At 48.3% G+C, this 26,441-nt stretch overlaps 1 protein-coding gene across 1 annotated transcript in view; it reads left to right on the top strand.

The window, feature by feature from the left end:
• CLTC (clathrin heavy chain) overlaps nt 1–26,441 on the top strand; it is a 972,839-nt gene that overhangs the window by 573,133 nt on the left and 373,265 nt on the right. Inside the window, exons 17-18 of the mRNA XM_086954957.1 lie at nt 25,702–25,936; nt 26,086–26,208. Coding sequence (XP_086811083.1) covers nt 25,702–25,936; nt 26,086–26,208 — 358 coding nt within the window. The remainder of the gene's footprint in view (nt 1–25,701; nt 25,937–26,085; nt 26,209–26,441) is intronic.

The raw sequence follows: 26,441 nt of genomic DNA, 5'->3' as shown, positions 1-26,441 counted from the left end.
AGCTTGAAAAGACCTATTTCAAAAATAGGTAGGTTTTTCCGACACCGCCGTTTTCCGGAAACGGGAATGAAGGGGTTAAGGTTTGAATGATATACTACTCGAGTGTCATGATATAAGGCCAACAACCGTTGGGCGCCATGTAGCAGGGTTTCCGTTCTCCCACAGAACTGTGCATAGAGATCTAGAACCTTAGTGAATTAGGGTGACCCAAAACTCACCTTAGTATCAGAAATCCCCTTACCGAGCTAGCTACAGTGTCTCATTGGTCATAACGAACTCCCAATGACTTAGACAAACCAGAACATGAACTTTGAGTACCTCAGGTATCGTGGAACACATGAACACTCTTTCGCTCTATAATCATTTCAAACCACAACGGGGAGTAAAAGAACACACGTGCAAGTTTGAAATATTTATTTTTCAATGCAAGGTTCTCAAACGCAGTATCTTATATAATACCAACATACATATTATAAAAATCTGAGTTATCAGCATAGTCACTAATCCATAGTAAGCAAACGGTGATAGCATATTATAATGCAAAAATCTATAGAAATCTGTATCACCTATATTTCGCGCACCCTATTTAGCATACTCTATTATATCTAAGATGGTCTCATTTGGGTTTTAGCAGGGCGGGCCCATACCTCTAAATGTCAGCAGAAGATCACAGCTACCAACTCTCTGCATGCGAAGCACCATCAAGTGTGTTTTTGCATTCTCAGTAACTCTATCTTAAACCCGCTTAGAGCCCAATGTTGGCAGCAACATTATTTGTGTTATGTCTAATGTGGTGCGAGGATCAGGCCTCCCAGCAACCTTGCGTTAGGTTATTCTTAGAGGGTGCAGTTCTCAGTGTGCAGACAGTGTACCAAGTGTACCAAGCACAACTGATATCAGAGCAATAACATATTATTCTCAAATAAATCACATCTTTCGTCTAGGTTGAAAGCTACAATAACAATTGTGTCGTGTGCAAACTGAAGCCGAAGGAAAATGTCGTTTAAACATTTAATAAACTCATGCTAACTTAACACAATCTATAGAAAAGCAATAACTATGACAATACGTTCCGGATTCCCTCGGCAGGCTCCTCTACAGCGCCAGCCCTTCAAAATTAAAGGCACTCGTCAGGAATAGAAATCAAGCGCTCTCAGGCGCTAGGTGCCCATAAAGTACTGGGAAAGGCAAAATGAAAGTCTCTTTGGTGCTGGGGAGGACCCAGGAAAGCGCTGCCAGGCATTCCAGCATGCAGGGACCCCCAGGAAACATCAGCTGGGTCCTGCGCTGGTTCCTCCTGGCAGTGTCCTCCTAACCGAAGAAAAAGCACAACAAAACCCTTTCATGGGGTCACAGCCCCTATAGGTATACTGTTTTTCCCCTTTGTGTCACAGCACAGGGTTTAGGGATACCAGTTAGAACTGGTATAGGGGAGTTCGAGGCATGTGGGCTGCTGAATTCATATCTGTGCATAGATCGCCGCCTAGTGTTGGGTCCGGATGATTGCACATTGTTGTCCTGGAAGAGTCTTCGAAGTATCACGAGATAGGTGGCTCCTCCCCTGGACTACAGTGCGCATGGGCATCGCCTCCATCCCCAGATTGTTTTTTTCCGCCATTGGGTTCGGATGTGTTTCGGTTCCCTCTGTCGGAATCGATAGTTGTTTAACTTTTCTAACTTGAAACCAAAAGGTCTTTAGGATCTGCGTCGGTATTGTCAATCGTTCGGGTTTGTTATTCATCAGCTCCGAACACTTGCTGCCCTTCCGCGTGCTGTCGGCGCGGACAGGCCTACACGACGCTCCAGACTACTCAACATGGAACGAACTCCGTTTAAGAGGTGCCCGGTGTGCACCTCAAAATATTCACACCTCGACGTGCACCCAGTGTGCAACAAATGTTTGTCGCCGGACCACGATGAGGCCAGGTGTATGGCCTGCTCCAAGTTCCGGTGCAAGAAAACTCTCAAGCTTCGTAGAGCCGCTAGGCTCCAGGCCCAGTTATCGGCACCCCCGCCGGACAACATCTTTGAGGAAGACGTTGATGACGACACCGTCCTACAAGTTTCGGACTCCAGCCCGGCGTCGGAGGATGACAACTACGACGCGGGGGACGAGGAATTTGAGGAAGTCGTCGGTGAGGTAGGGGACGACGACGGGGCCATTGCCACCGTGGAGGATAGCTCGGAGGAGGAGCATCCTCAGACTGACTCAGGGGTCAATCCCCATTATACGGCCCAGGTCGAGGGATCGCCTTCGGGCCTTACCCAAGACCTTACTACTCGTCCCACGGCCCCGCCTACGGGCCCGGCCACGGACATTTGTGATGCGCCACTCCCGGTACAGAAACCGAAAGTGAAGCCATCAGGGTCCACACCAGCGGTGTCGAAACCGAAAGTGAAAGTCTCACTGGTAAAACTTAAGGCTCCAAAGGCCTCAGCGCCTAAGACGTCCAAAATGGCCGCCGACATCAAGAGCCGTGCTAAGATGGCCGACCCGAAGACCCCGGTGTCGAAGGCGAAGACGACCGACGCGGCCGCGTCGGCGCCGAAGAAGGTCGACGACCCGAAGAGAGCCTCGAAGACTCGTCAAGACGACCCCGAAGCTCTGGCTGCGCCGATTCCGGTCGACAAAGCCAAGGGTCGTGATGTGTCGGCTCCGAAGACCGTGCCTTTGATCGCCGACCCGACTCCAGACTCGGGGGAATCGCTCGAGCCGGTCCAGCCCTCGCCGTCCTTGACCAAGAAGGTCACGGAGTCCCTTAAACGTATCCGGAAGGACACCTTGGCTCCCGGACCGAAAGATGTGGTGCCGAAGCCTCCACGGACTCCGGCAAAGGCGCAGGCGCCAATCCATTACACGCTGCCGCCGAAGACGACGCCGAAGGCTTTCGCTCCAAAACACGGGGCCGGGGCGCCCTCGAAGCTGGTGTCGGCGCCGAAATCATCATTGGTGGTGTCGAAGGCTCGGCTCCAGCCACTCGCGGACGAGGAGCGTCGAGAGGTTATCATCGACGCCAACACAGGCAAACTCTCTCTCCTTAAAAGGAGGATCACCCCGGAGCCAGTGTTGGAACATTTTCGTATTCCACTCAAGAAGAAGTTGGACTCTGCGGGTACTTCTGCCCCTGTGGAACCTGCATCTCCACAAAATTTAGCACTCTCACCAGCTCACTCTATCGCTGGGGAGGGCGACGGAGATGAGGAGGACGAGTACAATTCTCCACCGTACTCGGATCCGGAGGAGGTCAATGAACCTTGGTCTGCTGGAGGCGACCCTGAGGACCCTCAGTCAAGTCATGAACCACAACTTTTTGCGGCAAAAACTTCGCCAACAGAGGACTCAGCAGCCTTCAACGCGCTGATTGAGAGAGCTGCGGCTAACCATGATGTCGACCTCCATGCGGACCCAGTGGATGTCGACTTTCTGTTTGACACCTTCTCAGTGGCTGAAAAGACTGTCAAGACATTGCCTATGCTCAAGGGGGTGCTGAAGCACGCGCCTGAGGTTTTCAAGGGTCCCACTCGGGCGCGGGTCATCAATCCTCGTATTGACAAAAAATACAAGGCAGCGCCCACTGATCCAACGTACAGGGACACTTGCCTCTGGACTCTTTGGTGGTATCCAACGCACGCAAGCGGGCAAACTCGCAAACCACGGGTGATGCTCCTCCCCCAGATAAAGAATCGAAGATCTTTGAAGCCTCAGGGAAACGTATTGCTGCACAGGCAGCTAACATTTGGCGCATTTCAAACACGCAGGCCCTACTTGCACGCTACGATAGGGCGCACTATGACACCCTAGAAACACTTCTGCAGCACTTACCCGATCAGTACAAAGAGGGTGCTGAAATGTTAATTCAGGAGGGGAAGCTAATCACCAACGCTTCCATTAAGTGTGCACTGGACGTGGCTGATACCGCCTCCAGGGCTATCAACACTAGTGTGTTACTGCGTAGACATGCCATGGCTTAGAATATCAGGGTTCAAACCAGACATACAGACAACCATCTTAAATCAAACAGTTAATCCAGACCACCTGTTTGGCCCTGAAGTGGATGCAACCCTTGAAAAAATGAAGAAAGACACGGACACTGCTAAGTCTATGGGGGCCCTCCAATCCCAGCAGTTTCGGGGTGGTTCCTTTCGCCGCTCCAATAACAGAGGCACCTCAAGGGGTCAGGCATCACAATCCACGCAGTACTTTAAAAGTAACACCCAGACCTTATACACCAACAAGGGTAGAGGTGGCTACAGGGGCAACAACGTCAAAGGCAGAGGACGTGGAAACAATAGCTCCAGGTCCTCCACCACCAACAAACAGTGACGCCTTGTCACTGCCCCCCGACCACACACCGGTCGGGGGGAGACTCCAGCAGTTCCTGCCCGCGTGGAAATCCATCACCACGGACAGGTGGGTCAAGTCTCTTATCCAGTACGGTTACTGTCTGGAACTTACTTCCATTCCACCAAACATACCTCCAAGAAGCCGTCCTATGTCCGGAGAGCACTTGCATTTGTTGCAGCAGGAGGTCAAAGCCATGCTGCAAAAAGGGGCAATAGAGCTCGTGCCACTGTAAGAAAGGGGATCAGGAGTTTACTCTGTACTTTCTAATCCCCAAAAAGGACGGATCCCTCAGGCCCATCCTGGACCTCAGGCCCCTCAACTGGTACATTCTGTCAGAACACTTCCATATGCTCACGTTGCAGCAGGTTCTCCCTCTGCTTCGGCAGGGGGACTTCCTGGCTACGCTAGATCTCAAGGATGCATACTTTCACATTCCCCTGCATCCTTCACACAGGAAGTACCTCAGATTCACAATTCAAGACCAGCACTACCAGTTCAGGGTTCTGCCTTTCGGGGTCACCACAGCGCCAAGAGTTTTTACAAAGTGCCTGGCGACTGTGGCGGCACATCTGAGACGCCAAAACATCCACGTCTATCCTTATCTAGACGACTGGCTCATTCAGGCAAAGTCAGAACAGCAGTGCGCCGACCACGTGTCCCGCACCATTCATCTCCTGCACGATCTGGGATTCTCACTGAATTACCCAAAATCCCATCTCCAACCCGCCCATATACGGCAGTATCTGGGCGCGACAATAGACACTCTGGCAGCCACTGCGCAGTCAAATTCAGTGAGAATCGCCAGTATCCAGACGCTGATCCAACGATTCAGACCTCAGCACTCGCTTCCAGCGAAGGTGTTCATGCAGTTGATAGGCATGATGGCCTCCTGCATCTCCATCGTCCCGCACGCGAGGTTACATATGCGTCCGCTTCAGGAGTGCCTAGCACGTCAGTGGACTCAGGCTCACGGGCAACTAACAGACCTAGTGTTGGTGAGCGGTCGAGCATACAACTCTCTGCATTGGTGGAATCCACAAAACCTTTGCAAGGGCCGACCGTTCTAAGAGCCTGTGCCACAGATTATCCTGACGACGGACGCTTCTCTCTAGGGATGGGGAGCGCATGTACTCCACTACACAGTGCAGGGACTATGGACACTACAGCAAAGGAAGATGCACATCAATGTACTGGAACTGATGGCGATCTTCATGGCCTTAAAGGCATTCAAAGTACATCTGTGCAACAAGGTCGTGTTGATCCGGACGGACAACATGACGGCCATGTACTACATTCATAAGCAGGGAGGCACACACTCTCCGCAGCTGTCTCATCTGGCTCAGAGCATGTGGAAGTGGGCCATTCAGAGGAACATATTCCTCATGGCGGAGCATCTCCCAGGCAAGGACAATCAGATGGCGGACCTGCTCAGCAGGCACAGCCACCAAATGCACGAGTGGGAGATACATCCATCAGTACTCCAACCGTACTTCCAAAGGTGGGGTCATCTAGAGATAGACCTGTTCGCCACAAGGGAGAACGCAAAATGCCAAAGCTTCGCCGCCAGGTTCCCACACCCGCAATCGCAGGGCAATGCGATATGGATGAACTGGTCAGGCAGATTTGCGTACGCTTTTCCCCCAGCACCTCTGATACCGCTGGTGGCGCGCAAGCTGAGGCAGCACTCGATGACTCTCATCCTGGTTGCTCCAACGTGGGCTCGCCAACCATGGTACACCACGTTTCTGGAACTTTCCGTGGTACCGCATCAAAGGCTTCATCTCACACCCAGCCCTCTGACGCAGAGCCATGGCGACATTCAGCACCCAGATCCGCAACAGCTCAACCTGGCGATCTGGCTCCTGAAGTCCTAGAGTTTGGCTACCTCAATCTTCCCCCCGATTGCATGCCCATCATTCGGGAGGCAAGGAAGCCCACTACTAGAGCATGTTATGCGGCTAAATGGAAGCGGTTTGTCGTTTACTGTGTACACCACGACATTGACCCGCTGGATGCTTCCATTCAGAACATCATTTGTTACCTGTTCCATCTGTACCAATGCAATTTGGCGTATTCTTCCATCCGCATTCACCTGTCTGCTATGGCCGCATACCTCCAGAATAGGCAACACCTTTCACTTTTCAAGGTTCCTGCTATCAAGGCATTTCTGGAAGGACTCAAAAGGGTCATTCCACCACGGACACCACCAGCACCTGAATGGAACCTCAATGTGGTTCTTACAAGGCTGATGGGTCCTCCTTTTGAGCCACTGCACTCTTGTGAGCTTCAGTTTCTAACTTGGAAGGTGGCTTTCTTAGTAGCAATTACATCGCTACGGAGGGTTAGTGAGTTGCAGGCACTCACCATCCAAGAACCATTTTTCCAAGTACATGCTAACAGGGTGGTGCTCCGCACTAACCCTAAATTTCTACCCAAGGTTGTATCTCAATTCCACATAAACCAGACTATTGAGTTGCCAGTGTTTTTTCAAAACCCTGAGTCGCTGGCAGAGCGGATGCTCCACACCCTTGATGTTAAAAGAGCCTTAATGTACTACATTGAGAGGACAAAGGATTTTCGAAAGACCAAGCAACTTTTCGTTGCATTTGCCTCACACCACAAGGGTAATGCTATTTCCAAAGCTGGTATCGCTAGGTGGATCGTGAAATGTATTCAGATCTGTTACGCTAAGGCTAAACGCACTCTCACTATTCCACCAAGAGCCCACTCCACCAGAAAGTTGGGGGCCTCTATGGCTTTCCTTGGGAACATTCCCTTAGAGGATATTTGTAGAGCAGCCACATGGTCTACCACACACACTTTTACTAAACATTACTGTGTAGACGTGCACTCTAAACAGCAGGCAGCTGTTGGTCAGGCTGTTCTCAGAACACTTTTTCAAACTGCTGCAGCTGGCACGGGCGGCCGCCGATAAGAGGGGGACTGCTATGTATTCTATGCACAGATATGAATTCAGCAGCCCACATGCCTCGAACTGCAAATGCTACTTACCAGTATGCATCTGTTCTTGGCATGTAGGGCTGCTGACATTCATATCGCCCGCCCTCCTCCCCGGCGCCTGTAGCAGCTGCAGTATTCATATATATATATATATATATATATGCTCATAGCATGGTCATCACTCGCATAGTTCACTCCATCTCGGCCAATGGCTAAAAACAATCTGGGGATGGAGGCGATGCCCATGCGCACTGTAGTCCAGGGGAGGAGCCACCTATCTCGTGATACTTCGAAGACTCTTCCAGGACAACAATGTGCAATCATCCAGACCCAAAACTAGGCGGCGATCTATGCACAGATATGAATGTCAGCAGCCCTACATGCCAAGAACAGATGCATACTGGTAAGTAGCATTTGCAGCTCTGGAGCACTTTCTTTTGCTCAGCTCCTCTCGCCTTTGTTAGGTGGGGGCTCAGGGATCAGATGCACCACAGGGGGCGGAGCCAGCAATTGTGGAGGGAAGGCACAGCCCTATTCCAGTCCCAGATGCAACTACTCCTTCCCATCTACATGCAGATCTCTCTATTCACCACTGGGCAGACTCATCTTGGCTCCTGGAGCCAACCACCCCATCCAGCACCTGTCAATCACAAGCCAGACCTGCAATTCACATCAGGCAGACACACCGCACATAGAAAGGCCAACTTCTAAAAGCGGCATTTCTCCACCAGTCACCATACATTTGCCCACACCATTGCGCAGCATTTATTCTCACGTGTTCGCACATACAAAATTCGCCCTCACTCCTCTCATACCAGGAATTACCAGGGACACACATATCCCCATGCATTCCTATTGGGGGGGCAGGCCAATCTCACCACACGCACTCAGACTGCGCATACACACTTTACACTGTGTTCAAGTGCACAGAGGCCAAAAACTACTATCCAGTCACAGAAAATGCAAAAAGATTAGGGATGAACATGCCAAAATGGCCAAGACCAACACCTGTGCAATGTATATGGAAGTCACAAACTACAGTGCTGCCCTGTGCTTTATTGTTTAGGTGTTTAGACCGTACTAATATAAACACTTAAGGAGTTGAAGAATTTCCCGCTTCCACGTAGCTTGTGTATGTCTGGTAATGCACCACACCCCTGGAGGCCTAGTTGAATCCCTTTACCATGCATATTATGACTGTGCAGTCCTGCCTTTTCTGCACCCTGCTTCATGCATACTTAACCTGGTTTTATTATAGAGCTTCGATGAGTTTGTCCCACTTTTCTATCACTTTTTGTAGTGCCGTCATTAAAGGTAGACTGGAGTCGCCACTGCGCCACGCCAAATGGATTACGTTGGAAAATATTCTCTGGGATGGGCATTTGGTTTTGAAAACTTTATTGACAAACTTTATTGAGAAATTGAGCTGAAGATTTCAGCAGTTACAGACCAGTGCCCTGGGAGTCACTCTCGCATAGTTTGCGCCAGTGCTATCCATAAAGTTGTACATTTACTCCCGAGCAGGGAGCAATCCCAGGAAGCACGGCACCCATCTAAAGTCTTGGCTAAAATTAGCAGTGCACAGTTAAAAATCTTCATTTGGTTTTGATGCCATACTAGAAGCTAGAGGAGTTTCTCCCTTAGCAGTGGATGCAGTACCTAGTGGAGTACTTTAAAATTACTTGTATTCTTAGTGTCTCAAACATTTGCCTGATGCTGTAGAGTTTAGATTGTTTGTATTTGGCATTCACTGGGTGGTGTTGTGTTTTTTGGCTTGCAACATGAGTATTATTCAGTTTGCAATCAACAAAGTATTGTAATGAAGTTTTGTAGGAAGCTGGTTCTGTATATACTATACCAAAATGAGGTATTGTGTGAATAGAGGCCAGTGGAATCCTCAAAGTGTAGGCAGAGGTAAAAGTAGATAGCACCTTACTATCAATTTGTGGTAGTGTGGGCGAGCAGTAAGGCTTTATCAGAGGGCAGAATTAAGCATTTGTTGTACACACTCAATCGGCAAATATCATCACACACTCAGACTGAACTCAGACCAATTTGATTTGTATAAAAATATTTTGTTGTATTTATTTCCAAGAACCAAGCAAGCTTGGCACAGGTAAGTGTATATGATACTGTTTAAAGCAGGTTCAACAATACAAGCAAGCAGAATGAAAATGACTTTGTTACAGGTTTGTAAATGCTTTCAATACAGTGGAAATTACTGTTCGATTACTTTGGATTACTTTACAGATTACTTTCTGTACTGTGTGATATACCTAGATATCACACTGAGACACTTCCTAGAGGAAAGGTAAGGAAGCAATTTTTAATTATTTGCAGTTTTTCAAAGTTCCCTACAAAATCAACTCCACACTATGGAGAAAAATGAAGTTAACGGTTTGCAGGTACATACAAGTTTGTCAGAGTTGGTATTCTGTGATTAGAACCAGGGTTCCCCCAGGGTCAAGGATGCACTCTAGGGCTGCCTGGTGCAGAGTGCTGAGGCCCAGTGTTATCCAATTGGGAGTAGGGGGCCTCCGGTTGGTGGCTGCTCACAAGCAGGCCACAAGAATGTGGGAGCAAAGCTCCTGGGGATTAGGTCAGGGCAAAGGGGGGTGGGGGATCAGATTTAGCACCCAAAGTGCACCTGCAGCGGCGCTGGGGCTGGTGGGTGCAAGTTGCTGGTTCGGTGTCGGGTGCTCTGTAGATTTCAATGCATTTTCTCCTGTTTCAACAAAAACTACAAACTCAGGGACAAACATCTTCTGGAGGTGACCACTTGTTGGAGAGGTAAGTTTGGTTGCTTGGACACAGTTGGTTTGGGCCACCCAAGGCTGTGGTACTTTGGGTGCTGGGGTTTCTTTAGGAGTTAGGTTTTTCTTACCAACACCACTCGCTGGGGATCCTCTAGATAGAATCTGCAGGCTTCATTGGGAGATTTGAGGCAGGTCAGAGATCACCAGATAGATGGGGAGACCTCCTCGTTGTGTTGGGCCACTCTAACTCGGGTTGTGGGCGTCTGCTGCATAGTGGTGCTGACTCGCAGATTTGGCCTGAGACAGATTCTGTGGGTAAGCAAATCTGGTGCTCCCGGGAGACAGTCTTCCTTGTGGAAGGCAGGGCAGGTCCTCGGGGTTCTTGAGGATGCTGACTTCAGGACACACCAGGATTTGGCTTCTGTATGTTCGCGGTAGGGACAGGCCAGTAGGGCTGGGGCCAAGTCAGTTGGCGTCCTCCTTCTTAGCTTTAGCACGGCTTCTTCTGTCCTTCTTTTCTTCTTGGTTGGTTCTTGACTGAGGAGGCAAGGTTCAGGGGTGCCCCTAAATACAAGGTAAGTGTACAGGTAGGTAAAGGTTGGGACCAATGGCTCCCTTCTTCGTGGTGGTGGTTTTATACCACCCTCCAGTGGGAGGGCGGCATATGCCTCACTCTGGTGGGCTGGGTCCCCCCATCTGCAAGATGGCAGGGACTGAATGTTGTGCTTCACTTCTCCTCCCCACCTGAGGAGTGAGATTTGCAAAGGAGGGCACACCTCCTTTACTCAATTAATTTTCCCACCCAAAGTGGGGGTCAGAAACAGTGTAGGCCAGTTGCTGGAAGCAGCAAAAGGCCTGGAGAAGCTCACAAAGGCGACAAGCCTTTGAAGCTACCCCTTCGTGGACCCTGCCCATCCTGGGGTAGAGGCTTTGCACCTCGTCCCAGGATGTGCATTGTTTCAGACCCTCAAGAGCAGCAGGCTGTCGACCCAGTGGTCCAGAAACATTTCTGTTGGGGGCAGCTGGCGAGCAGTCACTCAGCCTGGACACAAGTGTTAGGTCGTTTTTCAGGGGGAATCTTTAAGATGCCCTCTGTGTGCATTTTTCATTAGATTCCACACTGGCATGAGTGTGGTTTTAATGTGATAAGAAGTTTGATAACAAACTTCCCAGTTTCCAGTAAAGCCATTATGGTGCTGTTGAGTTCGTCATGACAAACTACCAGTACCATATACTCTTAATGGCATTACTGTACTTCCAATGTATAAGAATTGGCTTAGACACTGTAGGGGTACAACAGGGCTCATGCACCTGTACCCTCACCACTGGTACAGTGCACCCAGCTAAAGGGGTGGATGACCTATGCCAGTGCAGTAGGCTGTAGGCATGGCACACAGGGATGGAAGGTGTGACCAGATGGCCAGGCCCGAAGGATGCCTATCTGACAGACTGAGCCTTCGCGGGAGGGCTTCTGCCTGCCCTTCGGAGGGCTCAGAGACCCTGGGTGGGCCGAGGGTCCAGGGCTGGTGATGGGGGTCCCCGACGGACCTCTGACCAGGGTTCCCCCAGGCACCTTGACAGGTGGGCAAAGCAGGAGGGAGGACTGCCCGGGCCCCCGACCTGGGGCCATGGCGGAGCAGAGGAACGGGCCCGGTCCCCTAAGCCCAGCCAGAGGTTTTGGGCTGGCACATGCATCCTAGCTGTCCTACCACGCGGCAGGCCGGAGGACGGAGTCCTGGACAGGTGGGGAGGTGGTGCCTGGTCCCAGCACATCTGGTCCCCGGATGAGAACCAGCAGCCCGGGAACGGTTCTGGCATACCCTGTCCCTAGTAATCCGGAGGAAAGCTACCCTTCTTTCTGGTAACCTGTGCGCACCGAGTGACAGAGGGAACCCAAAGCACTGGGGTGCCCGAACTCCTGGAGCCCTGGCTGGGATCGGCGAGCCCACATCGGGGCTTCGGCCCAGCCATCTGATCGCCCCATTGGAAAGCATTGCGCTAAACCAGATGGCCAGGCCAGAAGGACGCCAATTTGCCTGCCTGAGGCTTCACGAGAGGGAACCCTCCTGCCCATGCAGTGCTTTGGCGCTCTGCATCCCGGGGGCTCGGAGACCCCAGCTGGGCCTCAGGCCTGGAGCGGAGAATGGGTGTCCATGGCGGAGCTTAACCCATCCCTGGGCCCGCCCTCCACGGGCCTGCATCGGGCCACAGCCTATGCTCCTGAATTAAGCCAAGCTGGGGAAGCCCTGCTTGGGCCCAGGGCGTGGGACAGAGCCCTGGTAGGAGCACCCGGCCAGGGCTCTCGGGCCCGGACACCCAGGTGAGGACTGCCTGGGACCTATGGAGCCCCTCCCGGGCACAGTACCGCGTGGCGGGCCGGAGGAGAGCCCCGGGCAGTGGGAAGGTGTTATCCGGGCCTAGCCCATCTGGTCCTCGGCTGAGAACCGCAAAACAAAGGAAGAGGTCGGGGTAACAACAATAATGGAACCTCTTCCACCACAAAACAGTGACTTTCCTCTGCTCCCCCAACAGCATTCCACTCCTTTGGGGGTAGATTAACACAGTTCCTACCTCTCTGGAATTCCATCACAACAGACAAGTGGGTAAGACAAATTATCCAGCATGGCTACTGCCTAGAACTTACAGCAACCCTTCCACACATACCTCCCAGGCAGTGCCCAATGCCTGCAGAACACCTTACTCTACTCAAACAAGAAGTCCTGTCACTTCTTCTGAAGGACGCAATAGAAATAGTTCCTTTACAACACCAAGAAACAGGGGTTTACTCGCTGTACTTTCTAATACCCAAGAAGGACGGGACACTAAGACCAATTCTCGACCTCAGGCCCCTCAATCATTACATACAATCAGATCATTTTCATATGATCACTGTACAAGTTCTCCCACTGCTGCAACAAGGCGATTTCCTTACAACACTAGATCTAAAGGACGCCTACTTTCACATTCCTATACATCCTTCTCACAGGAAGTATCTAAGGTTTGTACAAGGACAACATTATCAATTCAAAGTCCTTCCATTCTGAGTTACAACAGCACCAAGAGTATTCACAAAGTGCCTAGCAGTAGTAGCAGCACATCTCCGGAGACAACAAATACATGTCTTCCCTTATCTAGACGATTGGCTCATAAAAGTCAAGTCATTCAATCAGTGTGTCCAACACACACATCAGACAATTCAAACATTGCACAACTTAGGGTTTACAATCAACTACACCAAGTCGAACCTGCAACCCTCTCATACGCATCAGTATCTAGGAGCTACAATAAACACGTCTACAGTTCTAGCGTATCCCAGTCCAGCAAGGATACAGAGCATTCAAGCCTTAGTCACAAACTTCCAACATAAACACTCTCTCCAAGCCAGAGTGTTCATGAGACTAATAGGCATGATGGCATCTTGCATCTTCATAGTACCAGCAGATGCGTCCGTTACAGGAATGTCTAGCACAACAGTGGAACCATGCTCAAGGGCAACTAACAGACCTGCTGTTGGTAGACAGCCACAGCCATCGCTCTCTGCAGTGGTGGAGCACCAAAAACTTGACAAAGGGGCGGCCGTTCCTTGAACCTGTTCCACAAATAGTACTCACAGCAGACGCATCTCTCACAGGATGGTGAGCCCATCTACTACATCATACAACTCAAGGAAAATGGACCACTCAACAAAGACTGTTCCATATCAACCATCTAGAGCTGCTAGCAATATTCTTAGCTCTCAAAACATTCCAAGAACAAGTACAAAACAAAGCTGTCTTAATCCGGACGGACAACATGACAGCCATGTATTACATACAGAAACAGGGGGGACACACTCTCTACAACTGTCCCAACTCGCACAGAACATTTGAGATGGGCCATTCCACAAAACATATATCTGTTAGCAGCGCACCTTCCAGGAGTTCACAATCCGATAGCATCTGTTGATCTGGGCTGGGTCGTCGAGTGCCGCCGCTGCCCGCAGCTGTGCTCCTGGTCCTGACCACGCTGTTTTTCCCTTGTTGACTGTTGTACTTTCCTCTGTTGCCCTTATTGTGCCCAGCCCCTGTCCTCTGGTAATTAGGGTTTGTTCCTCTGTTTACCGTCCTGTTGTGCCCGTCCCTGTCCTCTGCTATATTTAGTTGGTTTTCGTGTTTACCCTCTTGTTGTGCCCCCGCCGCGTTTCCCGCCATCTCTCCGCTCCCAGCCGCTGTTCCCCTGCGGCCCCGCCCCTTTCCCTCTCTGGCTTCCCTCCCATTCGCCGCCCCGCTCCCGCCTCCCAGCTGCTCCTCCCTCCCACTTGGCCATTTATGGCGGAGTGCACGCGGTGGTGAGCAGTGACCTCTGACCCTCTGGCCGGTCACACCACGCACCGCACACACTCCCCGTGAGTGAGCCAGGCTGCCCCCGATCCCGCCGAGTGCCGCCGCTGCCCACAGCTGTGCTCCTGGTCCTGACCACTGGTGTGGTATTTGCCTCCGTTCCACATACACCTGACAACCAGGATGATGGGGATGATACTCAACCAATTGAAGAACCATTGGATGATTAAAATATCAATTCGCCCACTTGCAATAATCCTGGTGTTCAAGGCATGTGGGCTGCTGAATTCATATCTGAATTGCACCTTGTTGTCCTGGAAGAGTCTTCGAAGTATCACAAGACTACAGTGCGCATGGGCATCTTCTCCATCCTCAGATTTGTTTTTTTCCGCCATTGGGTTCGAATGTTATTCATCTACTCCAACTTCGTAAACGAAACTAAAAACTTCTTTAAAAGGCCTTCGACTTCAACGGTATTTTTATCTCTTGGTACTTCTTGACTCGACCAAACTTTCCATCTTGATCTGGTCGTTGAACCGGGCCGTTGGGCCTTTCGACGCCACGTGGGCCTGCTGTCGATGGAAAGGAGCCCGTTCAAAAGGTGCCCACAATGCCACTCCAAATTCCTGCATACTGACAAACATACAGTATGCAACAAGTGCTTATCACCGGAGCACAACAAAGAAAATTGCCCAGCGTGTGCCTAATTCCGTTCGAAGACCACCATCCGGATTCGACGGGCCGCTAGGCAAGAGATGCAGCGACCAGCACCGGAACCGGAGAATATCTTCGATGATGAACACGATCTTCCAGAAGCGGCGGACTCGGATCTAGAGATCGTCACCGGTGAGGACCAGTCTGACTCCGATGACCAGATCCTGCCGGGGCAAACAGTGAGTACACAGCCCCCAACACCGCTTTTCTCCCGAAACCGAAGGCTCCGGTCGAAGCATCGCCTAAAGGCCTTAGCCGAGATCGACCAGCTCCTTCAGAAGCCCGCCTTCCGGCTCGGCTCCGAAGCCTAAAACAAAGCCTTCCGATAGCCCAGGATCAAGTAACATTCTCCCCAAGAAGGTTGTCTAACCCAATAGGGTTGTCGAACTGAAGGTCGTTTAACCGACGAAGGCTGTAGAGCCGAAGGTCGTCAAACCGAAGAAGGTAGTCGCGCCAAAGGTCGTGGAGCCGAAGAAGGTGGTCGAACCAAAGAAGGTCGCCCAACCTGAAAAGGATATCAACTCGAAAGCTATCGAGCCAAAGAAGTGCCTCGAACCAAAGCGGGTCGTCGATCCAAAAAGAACACCCGACCCATTGAAGGCTGTCGATCCTAAAACGAGTGTTGATCAACAAAAACAAGATCACACCACAAAGCCAGTCGAACCGAAAAAAGTCACTGATTCAACCAAAAACATCGAGCCTAAGAAAGCCGCCGAGCATAAAAAAACGTATTGAACCAAAAGCTCTGGTCGATCCGAAACAGGTCGTCGACCAAAACAAAGTCGCTGAACCGAAAAAGACTGCTAAACCATCAAAGAACGTTGAACCAAAAAAGTTTACCGACCCCAAAGCAACAGTCGAGCCGAAAAAGACTCCACAACCAAAGGCCCTTGAGCCAAATGGTCACAAACAAGTCAGTAAGCCAAAAACATTGGCGCCAAAGCCACGGACAGTGTAGGAAGAACTCTTCCATCCCGATCCGGAATCTGAGGAACAATCTAAACTGTACATAAACCCGGAAACTGGCAAAGTTACAGTTTATTACCGCAAAAAGAGACCATTGGACACAGACACTCCTTCCCCTGTTTCTCCAAAAAAAAAGGACTTCGGGAAGTCTCCCTCTAGGCCTTTTACTCCTCCTCCTTTCTATCCTAATATGCCCTTTGTGCCCTACTATCCTACACATTCAGACTATAATGATGAGGATAACATGGGGGAAGATTCTCAGGATGATTTTAACGAACCAGAGGATCCACATGCACAGGATGACACATGGGAGGATCAGAACAATCCATATGACACACAACCCATCCCTGACACCTCCCCATACCCTACAAAGCCGTTGCCTACCGACGACACCATTGTGTTTAACCAATTGATAGACAGGGCAGCAGAATACCACAAGGTCGACATGCACACTGACCCAATAGAAGTTTTCTATTTGACACTTTTCCTACCTCTGAGAAAAATGTCAGGACTCTTCCTATGCTGAAAAGGGTACTAAAACATGCGCCAGATATATTCAAAGACCCAGCCAGAGCACGTGTACTCAATCCCAGGATTGAGAAGAAATATAAGGCGACCCTACAGACCCTGCTTACATGAAGTGCCAGTTGCCTTTAGACTCACTAGTAGTGGTAAACGCTCGCAAAAGAGCTAACTCACAAACAGGAGATGCTCCACCTCCTGACAAGGAGTCTAAAATATTGGAAGCCTCAGGCAAAAGAGTGGCCTCAAAGGCTGCTAGTTCATGGAGGATTATAAACACACAGCCTCTACTAGCTCGCTACGATAGAGCACACTACGATCAGCTTGAAGGTTTACTGCAACACCTGCCACAACCTTTCAAAGCTCCGGCTAACGACCTCCTACAGAAAGGCAAATTTATCACTAATGCTTCCATAAAATGTGCGCTTGATGCAGCCGACACAGCAGCCAGGTCCATTAATACTAGCGTATTACTACGCAGGCACGCGTGGCTACGCATCTCTGGGTTTGAGAACGAGGTGCAATCCACCACCTCAACCAACCAGTTAATCAAGAATTCCTCTTTGGCCCTGCAGTAGATACAATTTTAGACAAAATGAAAAAAGATACTGAAACTGCTAAATCTATGGGCGCACTGCAGTTTCAACTTTCGTCGCTCCTCCTACAGAGGCTTCGCACGAGGCAACACTTCAGACTTCCTCTACATATAAAAGCAACACCCAAAGTTCCTTTAATAAAGGCTCCAACAGGGGAGGTTATAGGGGCAATAATAACAAGGGCAGAGCACGTGGCGGCAATAACTCCAGAGCCTCCACTGCCGCCAAACAGTAACTTCATCACACTCCCTCCGGACCATCTAACACTAGTCGGAGGCAGAGTCAAACAATTCCTACCAGTCTGGAACGCAATTACCACAGACAGGTGGGTGAGACAAATAATCCAGTATGGTTATTGCCTGGAACTCACTTCTACTCCACCCAACATACCACCCAAACACCGTCCTATGTCCAAAGAGAACATCACCCTGTTACAACAAGAGGTGAAATCCATGCTAGAAAAGTTGGCCATAGAGCCAGTCCCTTTTCAACACCAAGGGATTGGAGTATACTCTCTATACTTCCTTGTTCCCAAAAAGGACGCGTCCCTCAGACTAATATTGGCCCTCAGACCGCTGAACCAATACATACTCTCGGAGCACTACCATATGATCACTCTACAACAAGTACTCCCTTTACTCCAGCAAGGCTACTTCCTAGCAACACTAGACCTCAAGGATGCATATTTTCACATACCTATACATCCAGCTCACAGGAAATACCTCCGGTTCACAATAGGTCAACATTATCAGTTCAAGGTTCTCCCCTTCAGGGTAACCACAGCTCCAAGAGTGTTCACAAAATGTTTAGCGGTAGTAGCTGCACACCTCCGAAGGCAACACATCCACGTGTTTCCATACCTGGACGATTGGCTCATAAAAGCAAACTCGTACGGGCAGTGTGCAAGCAATACTTCTCAGACACTCCAGCTGCTACACAGTCTGGGTTTTTCCATAAACTACCCAAAATCACATCTACAGCCATCCCACATACAGCAATATCTGGGGGCTACAATAGATACCTCCGTAGCAAAGGCATATCCAAATTCAGCCAGGATAGCCAACATGCAGACTCTCATTCAAAGATTTCAGCCACACCACTCTTTGCCAGCTCGAGTGTTCATGCAGCCCATAGGCATGATGGCCTCCTGCATATTCATTGTCTCTCATGCCCGACTTCAAATGCGTCCTCTGCAAGAATGCCTAGCACGGCAGTGGAACCAAGCTCAGGGACAACTGAAGGACCTAGTGTTGGTAGACAGTCGCGCTTACAACTCTCTGTAGTGGTGGAACCCACGAAACCTTTCCAAGCGGCGACTGTTCCAAGAGCCGGTTCCACAACTAGTACTAACAGCGGGCGCATCACTGACAGGTTGGGGAGCCCACTTACTTCAATACACAGTCCAAGGGCTCTGGACAATCAAACAAAAGAAACTGAATATCAACCAACTAGAGTTGATAGCAATATTTCTGGCACTAAAAGCATTCCAGAAATACTTGTACAACAAGGCTGTGTTGATCTGGACGGACAACATGACAGCCATGTACTACATCCAGAAACAAGGAGGGACACACTCTCCACAGCTGTCCCACTTAGCACAGAGCATATGGAGGTGGGCAATTCCAAGAAACATTTTTCTCCTAGCAGAACACCTGCCAGGGAAAGACAATCAAGTAGCAGATCTGCTAAGCAGACGCAGCCAACAGCTACACGAATGGTAGATTCACCCTCAAGTTCTCCAACCATTCTTCCAAAAAATGGGGGCACCCAGAGATAGATCTGTTTGCTACAAACGAAAACTCAAAATGCCGGTACTTTGCCGCCAGGTTCCCACATCCGTTGTCACAGGGCAATGCTATATGGATGAACTGGTCAGGCAGATTTGCGTATGCTTTTCCACCAGCTCCACTGATTCCGCTGGTGGCACGCAAACTACGTCAGCAGTCACTCATAATGATCCTGGATGCTCCCACATATGCAAGACAGCCATGGTACACAACGTTCCTGGAACTTTCAGTAGTTCCCCATCAAAGACTGCGCCTCTCGCCCCATCTTTTAACTCAGAACCATTGAGAAATCAGACACCCAGATCCCAATCAGATGAACCTAGCGATCTGGCTCCTGAGGTCTTAGAGTTCGGATACCTTAACTTACCTCCTGATTGCATGAACATTATCAAGGAGGCAAGACGGCCAACTACTAGAGCATGCTATGCACCAAAATGGAAAAGATTTGTAATTTATTGCAACAATAACCAATTCAATCCATTAGATGCTTCCATCCAAAACATTATCTGTTACCTCTTGCATCTTCAAAGATGCAATCTAGCATACTCTTCTATAAGGCTACACCTTGCTGCTATAGCAGCATATCTAAAGAACAGGCAACACCTTTCCCTGTTTAGGGTACCACCAATCAAGGCTTTTATGGAGGGTCTTAAAATGATGATCCCTCCAAAGCACCCACCTTCACAAGTCGAACTTAAATTTGGTACTTACCAGACTTATGGGACCTCATTTCGAACCACTCCACTCATGTGAATTGCAATTTCTAACATGGAAGGTGGCATTCTTGATTGCCATGACCTCCCTCAGGGGAGTGAGTGAGCGAGCTTCAGGCACTAACAATTCAAGAACACTTCATGCAAATACATGCAAATAGGGTAGTACTTAGGACCAACCCTAAGTTTATGCCAAAAGTCATATCCACTTTCCATATCAATCAATCAATAAAACTGCCAGTGTTCTTCCAAAACCCACAGTCAGTAGCTGAAAGAGCCCTACACACACTAGATGTAAGGAGAGCTCTGCTATATTATGTTGACAGGACTAAATCGTTTCGGAAAACAAAGCAACGGTTTGTTGCTTTTTCGCCACAACATAAAGGTAATCCCATCTCAAAATCAGGAATAGACAGATGGTTAGTTTAATGCATTCAAATATGCTATCAAAAAGCTAAACGCACTCTAACAGTTCCCCCAAGAGCGCACTCTACGCGTAAATTGGGGCCATCCATGGCTTTCCTAGGCAATATTCCCCTTGAAGACATATGTAGGGCAGCTACATGGTCTACCATACACACTTTCACTAAACACTATTGTGTAGACGTGCAATCAAAGCAGCAAGCTGCTGTAGGCCAGGCTGTCCTTAAAACTCTTTTTCAGACTGCTGCAGCTGGTACAGGTGACCGCTAGAGGAGATACTGCTATACAGTCTATGCACAAGATATGAATTCAGCAGCAGACATGCCTCGAACGGAATATGCTACTTACCAGTATGCATCTGTTCTTGGCATGTAGGGCTGCTGACCTTCTTATCGCCAACCCTCCTCCCCGGTGCCTATTGTAACTGCAGGATTCTCTTTGGCATGGCCAACTCTTACTTTGCTATACTCCATCTCTGCCACAATGGCAAAAAACAATCTGAGGATGGAGAAGATGCCCATGCGCACTGTAGTCCAGGGGAGGAGTCGCCTATCTCGTGATACTTCAAAGCCTCTTGCAGGACAACAAGGTGCAATCATCCGGACCTAACACTAGGCGGCGATCTATGCACAACATATGAATGTCAGCAGCCCTATATGCCAAGAACAGCTGCGTACTGGTAAGTAGCATATTCCTTATAGCCTAACAAGCCCTCCCACCAGATGACAGTGTAGGATACATTGAGTTATTAGGTAGAGCTTCCAACCCCCATGGGGTGCAGCTACATAAGGAGTCCTTAGAAGAGGATTTCCTCTTTGAAACCCTCAGTACCACGCAGAGGTAGGGTCTTCACATACCCTACCTATGCTCAAAGGGATGATCAAGCATGTAGATGACAATTTTTAACCTCTTATTCTTACCCCCAGAGTAGACCAAAGAGGTCAGTTGCCACTACACTCCCTGGTTGTGTCCAATGCAAGGAAAAGGGCCAACTCCCAGACAAAAGGAAATGTTCTACCCCCAGATAAAGAATCCAAACTTATTGATGCTTCCAGGAAAAGGGTGGCCTCTCAGGCTGTCAATTTCTGGTGTCCCTCCAACACTCTGGCATTGCATGCAAAATAGGACCTTGCACACTGGGACAAGATGGAGCAATTATTACAATATTTGCCCCATGAACACAGATCTAAGGCACAGGACATGGTGCGTGAAGAGCAACTTATTTCCAGTAACTCTATAAGATGTTCCCTAGATGCTGCAGACACTTCTGCTAGAGCGGTAAACACCAGTGTCCTCTTGAGAAGACATGCTTGACTTTGCATATCAGGGTTCAAACCAGAGGTGCAAACCTCCATTTTAAACACTCCCTTTGACAAAGAGCATCTATTTGGCCCAGTGGTAGATTCTTCACTTGTGAAAATGAAGGACACTGAAGTGGCCAAATCCATGGGAGCCCTTCAGTCAGCACAAAGCTGTGGTTTCTTTCGGCTCACGTTTTACAGCAGAGGCTCTGAAAATACCTCCTCGGAGACCACCTTCACATATAAGGACGATAACCAACCCTCTTCATCTAGGGGTTACTTCAGAGGGGGTTACAAAGGTAACAAAGGCAGGGGTTCAAACACACACACACACACACACCTCCTCCAATACAAAGCAGTTACTTGCCTCCACTTCCCTCCCCCCCCACTTAACTCCTGTCGGGGGAAGACTGTCAGATTTCCTACCAATCTGGCAGTCAATACCAGACAACTGTGTACTACAAATTATCCGTTCTGTTTACTGCCTGAAGTTCAACACTCCTCCAAACATTCCACCAAAATCACACAAACTTTCACCAGATCACCTACATCTCCTCAAACGAAAGGTTGTCTCTACTTCTAAAATGAGCTATAGAACCCGTACCACTGCAACATCGCGGGTTGGGCGTATTCTCTTTTGACTTCCTAATACCCAAAAAAGATGGTTCTCTCAGACCAATGTTAGATCTCTGAGAACTAAATCTTTACATACCATCAGATCATTCCCATATGGTGACACTGCAACAAGTACTACCTCTGCTGCAAAAGACTACTTTCTTTCTACTTTAGATCTAAAAGACGACTATTTTCATATTCCAATCCACCCTGCTCATTGCAAATTCCTCAGGTTCGTGGTAGTGGGTCAACATTTCCAGTTTAAGGTACTCCCATTCGGAGTCACCACTGCCCCCAGAGTCTTCACAAAGTGTCTGGCGGTACGCTAAATACTCAAAAATCCCTGGCGGTTCCCAGCGCAGCCAGAATTCGAAATAGTCAGGCTTTAGTTCTCCGATTTTAACCCAATCATTGGATTGGGTTGAAATCGGAGCTCTGGTTTATATGCAATTGCTGGGAATTATAGCATCCTGTATTGTCCCCCATGCCAGACTGCACATGCGTCCACTTCAAATAGGCTTAGCCAGTCACTGGAACCATTCAGTCTATTGACCGATCTAGTGTTGGTAAGCGGACGAAATCATCGCTCTCTGCAGTGGTGTAACACAAAAAAAATGTCGATAGTATGGCCTTTCATAGACCCGGTTCCACAGATAGTATTGACAGTAGACGCCTACCTCGCTGGGTAGCTCATCTACAACAACACACAGTGCAAGGCCTGTGGAGTCAACAGCAGAAGTTGCTTCACATCAATCATCTAGAGCTGCTTGCAATCTTTCTAGCTCTCAAGGTTTTTCAGACTCGCCTGAAAGGCAAAGCTGTCTTGGTTCAGACGGACAACATGACATCTATGGATTACATACAAAAACAAGTGGGGGACACTCCAACTCGCACTTAGCCCAAGACATCTGGAGGTGGGCCATTCACCACAAACCTCTCCTTGCAAAGCACCTCCCGGGAGTGAACAACCAGATTTCAAATCTCCTCAGCAGACAGACAGCAAATACACTAATTGGAACTCCACCCATACTTCAAAGTTGGGGAGTCCCTCACATAGACCTGTTTGCCACACACCAAAATGCCAAAGCTTCGCCTCCAGGTACCTACATACACAATCCAAGGGAAATGCACTATGGATGCAATGGTCAGGGATATTTGCCTACGCTTTTCTGCCTCTTACTCATTCCATTAGTGGTTCAGAAGCTCAGGCAAACAGCTCTCACGCTAATCCTAGTAGCTCCCACTTGGGCACGTCAACCATGGTTCACAACCCTGTTGGAGCTATCTCTAGTCCCGCATCAAAAGCTACATTTAACCTCCAGTCTCCTCACACAAAGCCATGGAGAAATCGGACGCCCAGATCCAAAGCAACTGAATCTTGCGATCTGGCTCCTGAAGTTTTAGAGTTTGGTAACTTAAACCTTCTACCAGAATGTATGAATATCATTAGGGAGGCTAAAATACCTACTACAAGGGCCTGCTACGCAGCTAAGTGGAAGAGATTTGTTATTTTCTGTGGTAACAATCATGGCAACCCTCTTGATGCTTTCATACAGAAAATCATATGCTATCTGTTACACTTGCAACAGTCTGCGTTGGCTTATACCTTTATCAGACTCCACCTAGCGGCAATTGCTGCTTAGCTACAAAACAGCATTCTTTGTTATTTAGAGTACCTGTGATCAAAGCTTTCATGGAAGGACTAAAAAGAGCATACCACCAAAGCTTGCTCCAGCTCCGGTGTGGAATCTTAATATAGTCCTCACAAGGTCGATGGGCCAACCTTTTAGCCCATGCACAACTGCGAACAAGAGTTCCTTTCTTGGAAAACAGCTTTCCACATTTCAATCGCATATCAAGGAGAGTGAATGTATTACAGGCATTATTGTATTATATTTTCCGGTTTATATAGCGCCAACTCACCGGCAGGTCTCAAGGCGCTTTTGACCGAAAGGACACAACATCTTACTCAGCAGGATGACCAGAGGGGGGGCACTTAGGTTTAACTCCAAGCCTCTCTGAATAGAACTGTTTTCAGGGACTTCCTGAAGCGAAGGAGGTTTCCTACTTTACGGAGGGACTCAGGCAGTTTATTAACCATACATGAACCATTTTTCCAACTTCACAGACAAAGTGGTTCTTCTTACTAATCCTACATTTTTACCTACGATTGTATCTGCATTTCAAATAAATCAGTTGGTAAAATTACACGTTTTCTTTCCTCAACCTGATTCAGTTGCAGAAAGAGCTCTACACACCTTAGATGTTAGAAGAGCACTCTAGTACTACATGGAAAGGACAAAATCTTTTTGTAAAACTAAACAACTCTTTGTTGCTTTTGCGCCACCACACAAGGGCAATCCTATCTCCAAATCCGGCTTTGTAAGGTGGATTGTTAAGTGCATTCAAACTTGCAATGCGAAAGCAAAGAAAACTCCAACTGTACCCCTTAGGGCGCATTCCACTCCTAAGCTAGGGGCCACTATGGCTTTTTTAGGAAACATTCCTATTGTTGACATTTGCAAATCTGCAACATGGTCTACACCGCACACATTCACTAAACATTATTGTGTAGATGTGTCAGCAAGACAAGCCAATGTGGATCAAGCGGTAGTTAAGACACTATTTTAGACAAATCCAACAGCTACAGGTTAGTCACCGCTTTGGGAGGATACTGCAATGTAATCTATGCACAGCATGGGATCTACAGCTCGCATGCCTCGAACTTACTGGGTAATGTTGCTTACCCAGAAAGCATCTGTTGGCATGTAGAGCTGTAGGTTCAGTGCATCCACCCACATCCCCAGATACCTGTAGCTGCTGCAGTTCTGTATTTAAATTACATACATACGCATGGACATCTTAATGCTTTACTACTACTACTGCATTCTCACCCTCTGTGGCAAACAATCGAACAATGGAGTTGATGCCTGTGCCCACTTCCATCAAAAGGAGGAGTCCACCTACCTCATGAGTGGAAAGACTTCTTAGAAGAAAAACAAAGTGCAAACATCGGGACCCAACCATAGATGGCGAGCTATGCACAGCTTGTGAATCTTCAGCTCTACATGCCAAGAACAGATGCTTACTGGGTAAGTAACATTATCCTTTAAATTGAAAAGAAATCCTGAGGTTAAGTATCAACTAAGGAATGGGATGGCTTACTTTTTTATTTAGAGTCAAGCTAAGAGAGTTAATCAAGTAAAATGTTTACTTTTTGCTGAGATGCTGTCATGAGTTACGGCATCCTATTGCTCTGTTTTAGCCCATTGCCTTGAGTATTAGTTGTGAAAGAGCTAGGTTAGAGAGGAAATTACTTATTCCACTACATCAGAAAGTTAGATCACATAATGAAATGACCAAAGAGCAATTGCAGCGATTTTCTGAAATGACTATCTTTCTCACTGTGATTTAGCATTTTTGTAAAAAGCCTGCTAGCAGGTTGAGATGTTATGGCTGTGAGGGGTAGAGAGAATCCAACTTAAAAGAAAATATGGTTTGAGTGACTTTGTAAGATGTTAATCACATAAAAGAAACTTTGTATCTGAATCCTTGTCATTTAATTATCACACAACCTCTCGCACCCTCCCAGGACCCATCACCATGGAACCTTGTTTGCAAAGTTATTAGATCTGAGTTTAATTCTTTAAAGGTTCTCTCAGTGTCTTGTTTTTGCCACTCAGGTTGAAACTGCTTCTGCCTTGGTTGGAGTCGAGAATCCATGAGGGCTGTGAGGAGCCTGCCACCCATAATGCACTGGCAAAGATCTACATTGATAGCAACAACAACCCAGAGAGATTTTTGCGGGAGAATCCTTATTATGACAGTCGCGTTGTTGGAAAGTACTGTGAGAAGAGAGACCCGCACCTGGCATGTGTGGCTTATGAGCGAGGCCAGTGTGACCTGGAGCTTATTAACGTAAGTCGCTCTTGTTATGCATATATATATATATATATATATATATATATATATATATATATATATATATATATATATATATATACACACACACACACACACACTCGTGTATTTGCTTTGCACTTATTTCAATTTCTTTTGTCATTTAGGTATGCAATGAAAATTCATTATTCAAGAGCTTGTCACGTTACTTAGTTCGTCGCAAAGATCCAGAGTTGTGGGCCAGTGTTCTCCTGGAAAGCAATCCATACAGAAGACCTCTTATAGATCAGGTAAGATGTTTTGGTACCATGTTTGGTCCTGACATGTAACTTCTCACAACTGCTGCAAAACAAAATAGTTTGTAATATACCTCCAGCACAATCTTGCACTAAAGGATGGACCTTTATGCTAGTGCCATATGTGGCTGTAGATACACATTCTCTGAATACTCCTACGTTGTAGTGTTGTGCTTGGACGTTTCCAACTTGTTTTTCTTCAAAGAAATCTTTGTAGTCGCAAGATA

The sequence above is a fragment of the Lissotriton vulgaris genome, chromosome 2_1, assembly GCF_964263255.1.
Source record: "Lissotriton vulgaris chromosome 2_1, aLisVul1.2, whole genome shotgun sequence".
In the NCBI taxonomy this organism is placed as follows: domain Eukaryota; kingdom Metazoa; phylum Chordata; class Amphibia; order Caudata; family Salamandridae; genus Lissotriton; species Lissotriton vulgaris.
This window is presented reverse-complemented; position numbering and strand designations above follow the sequence as displayed.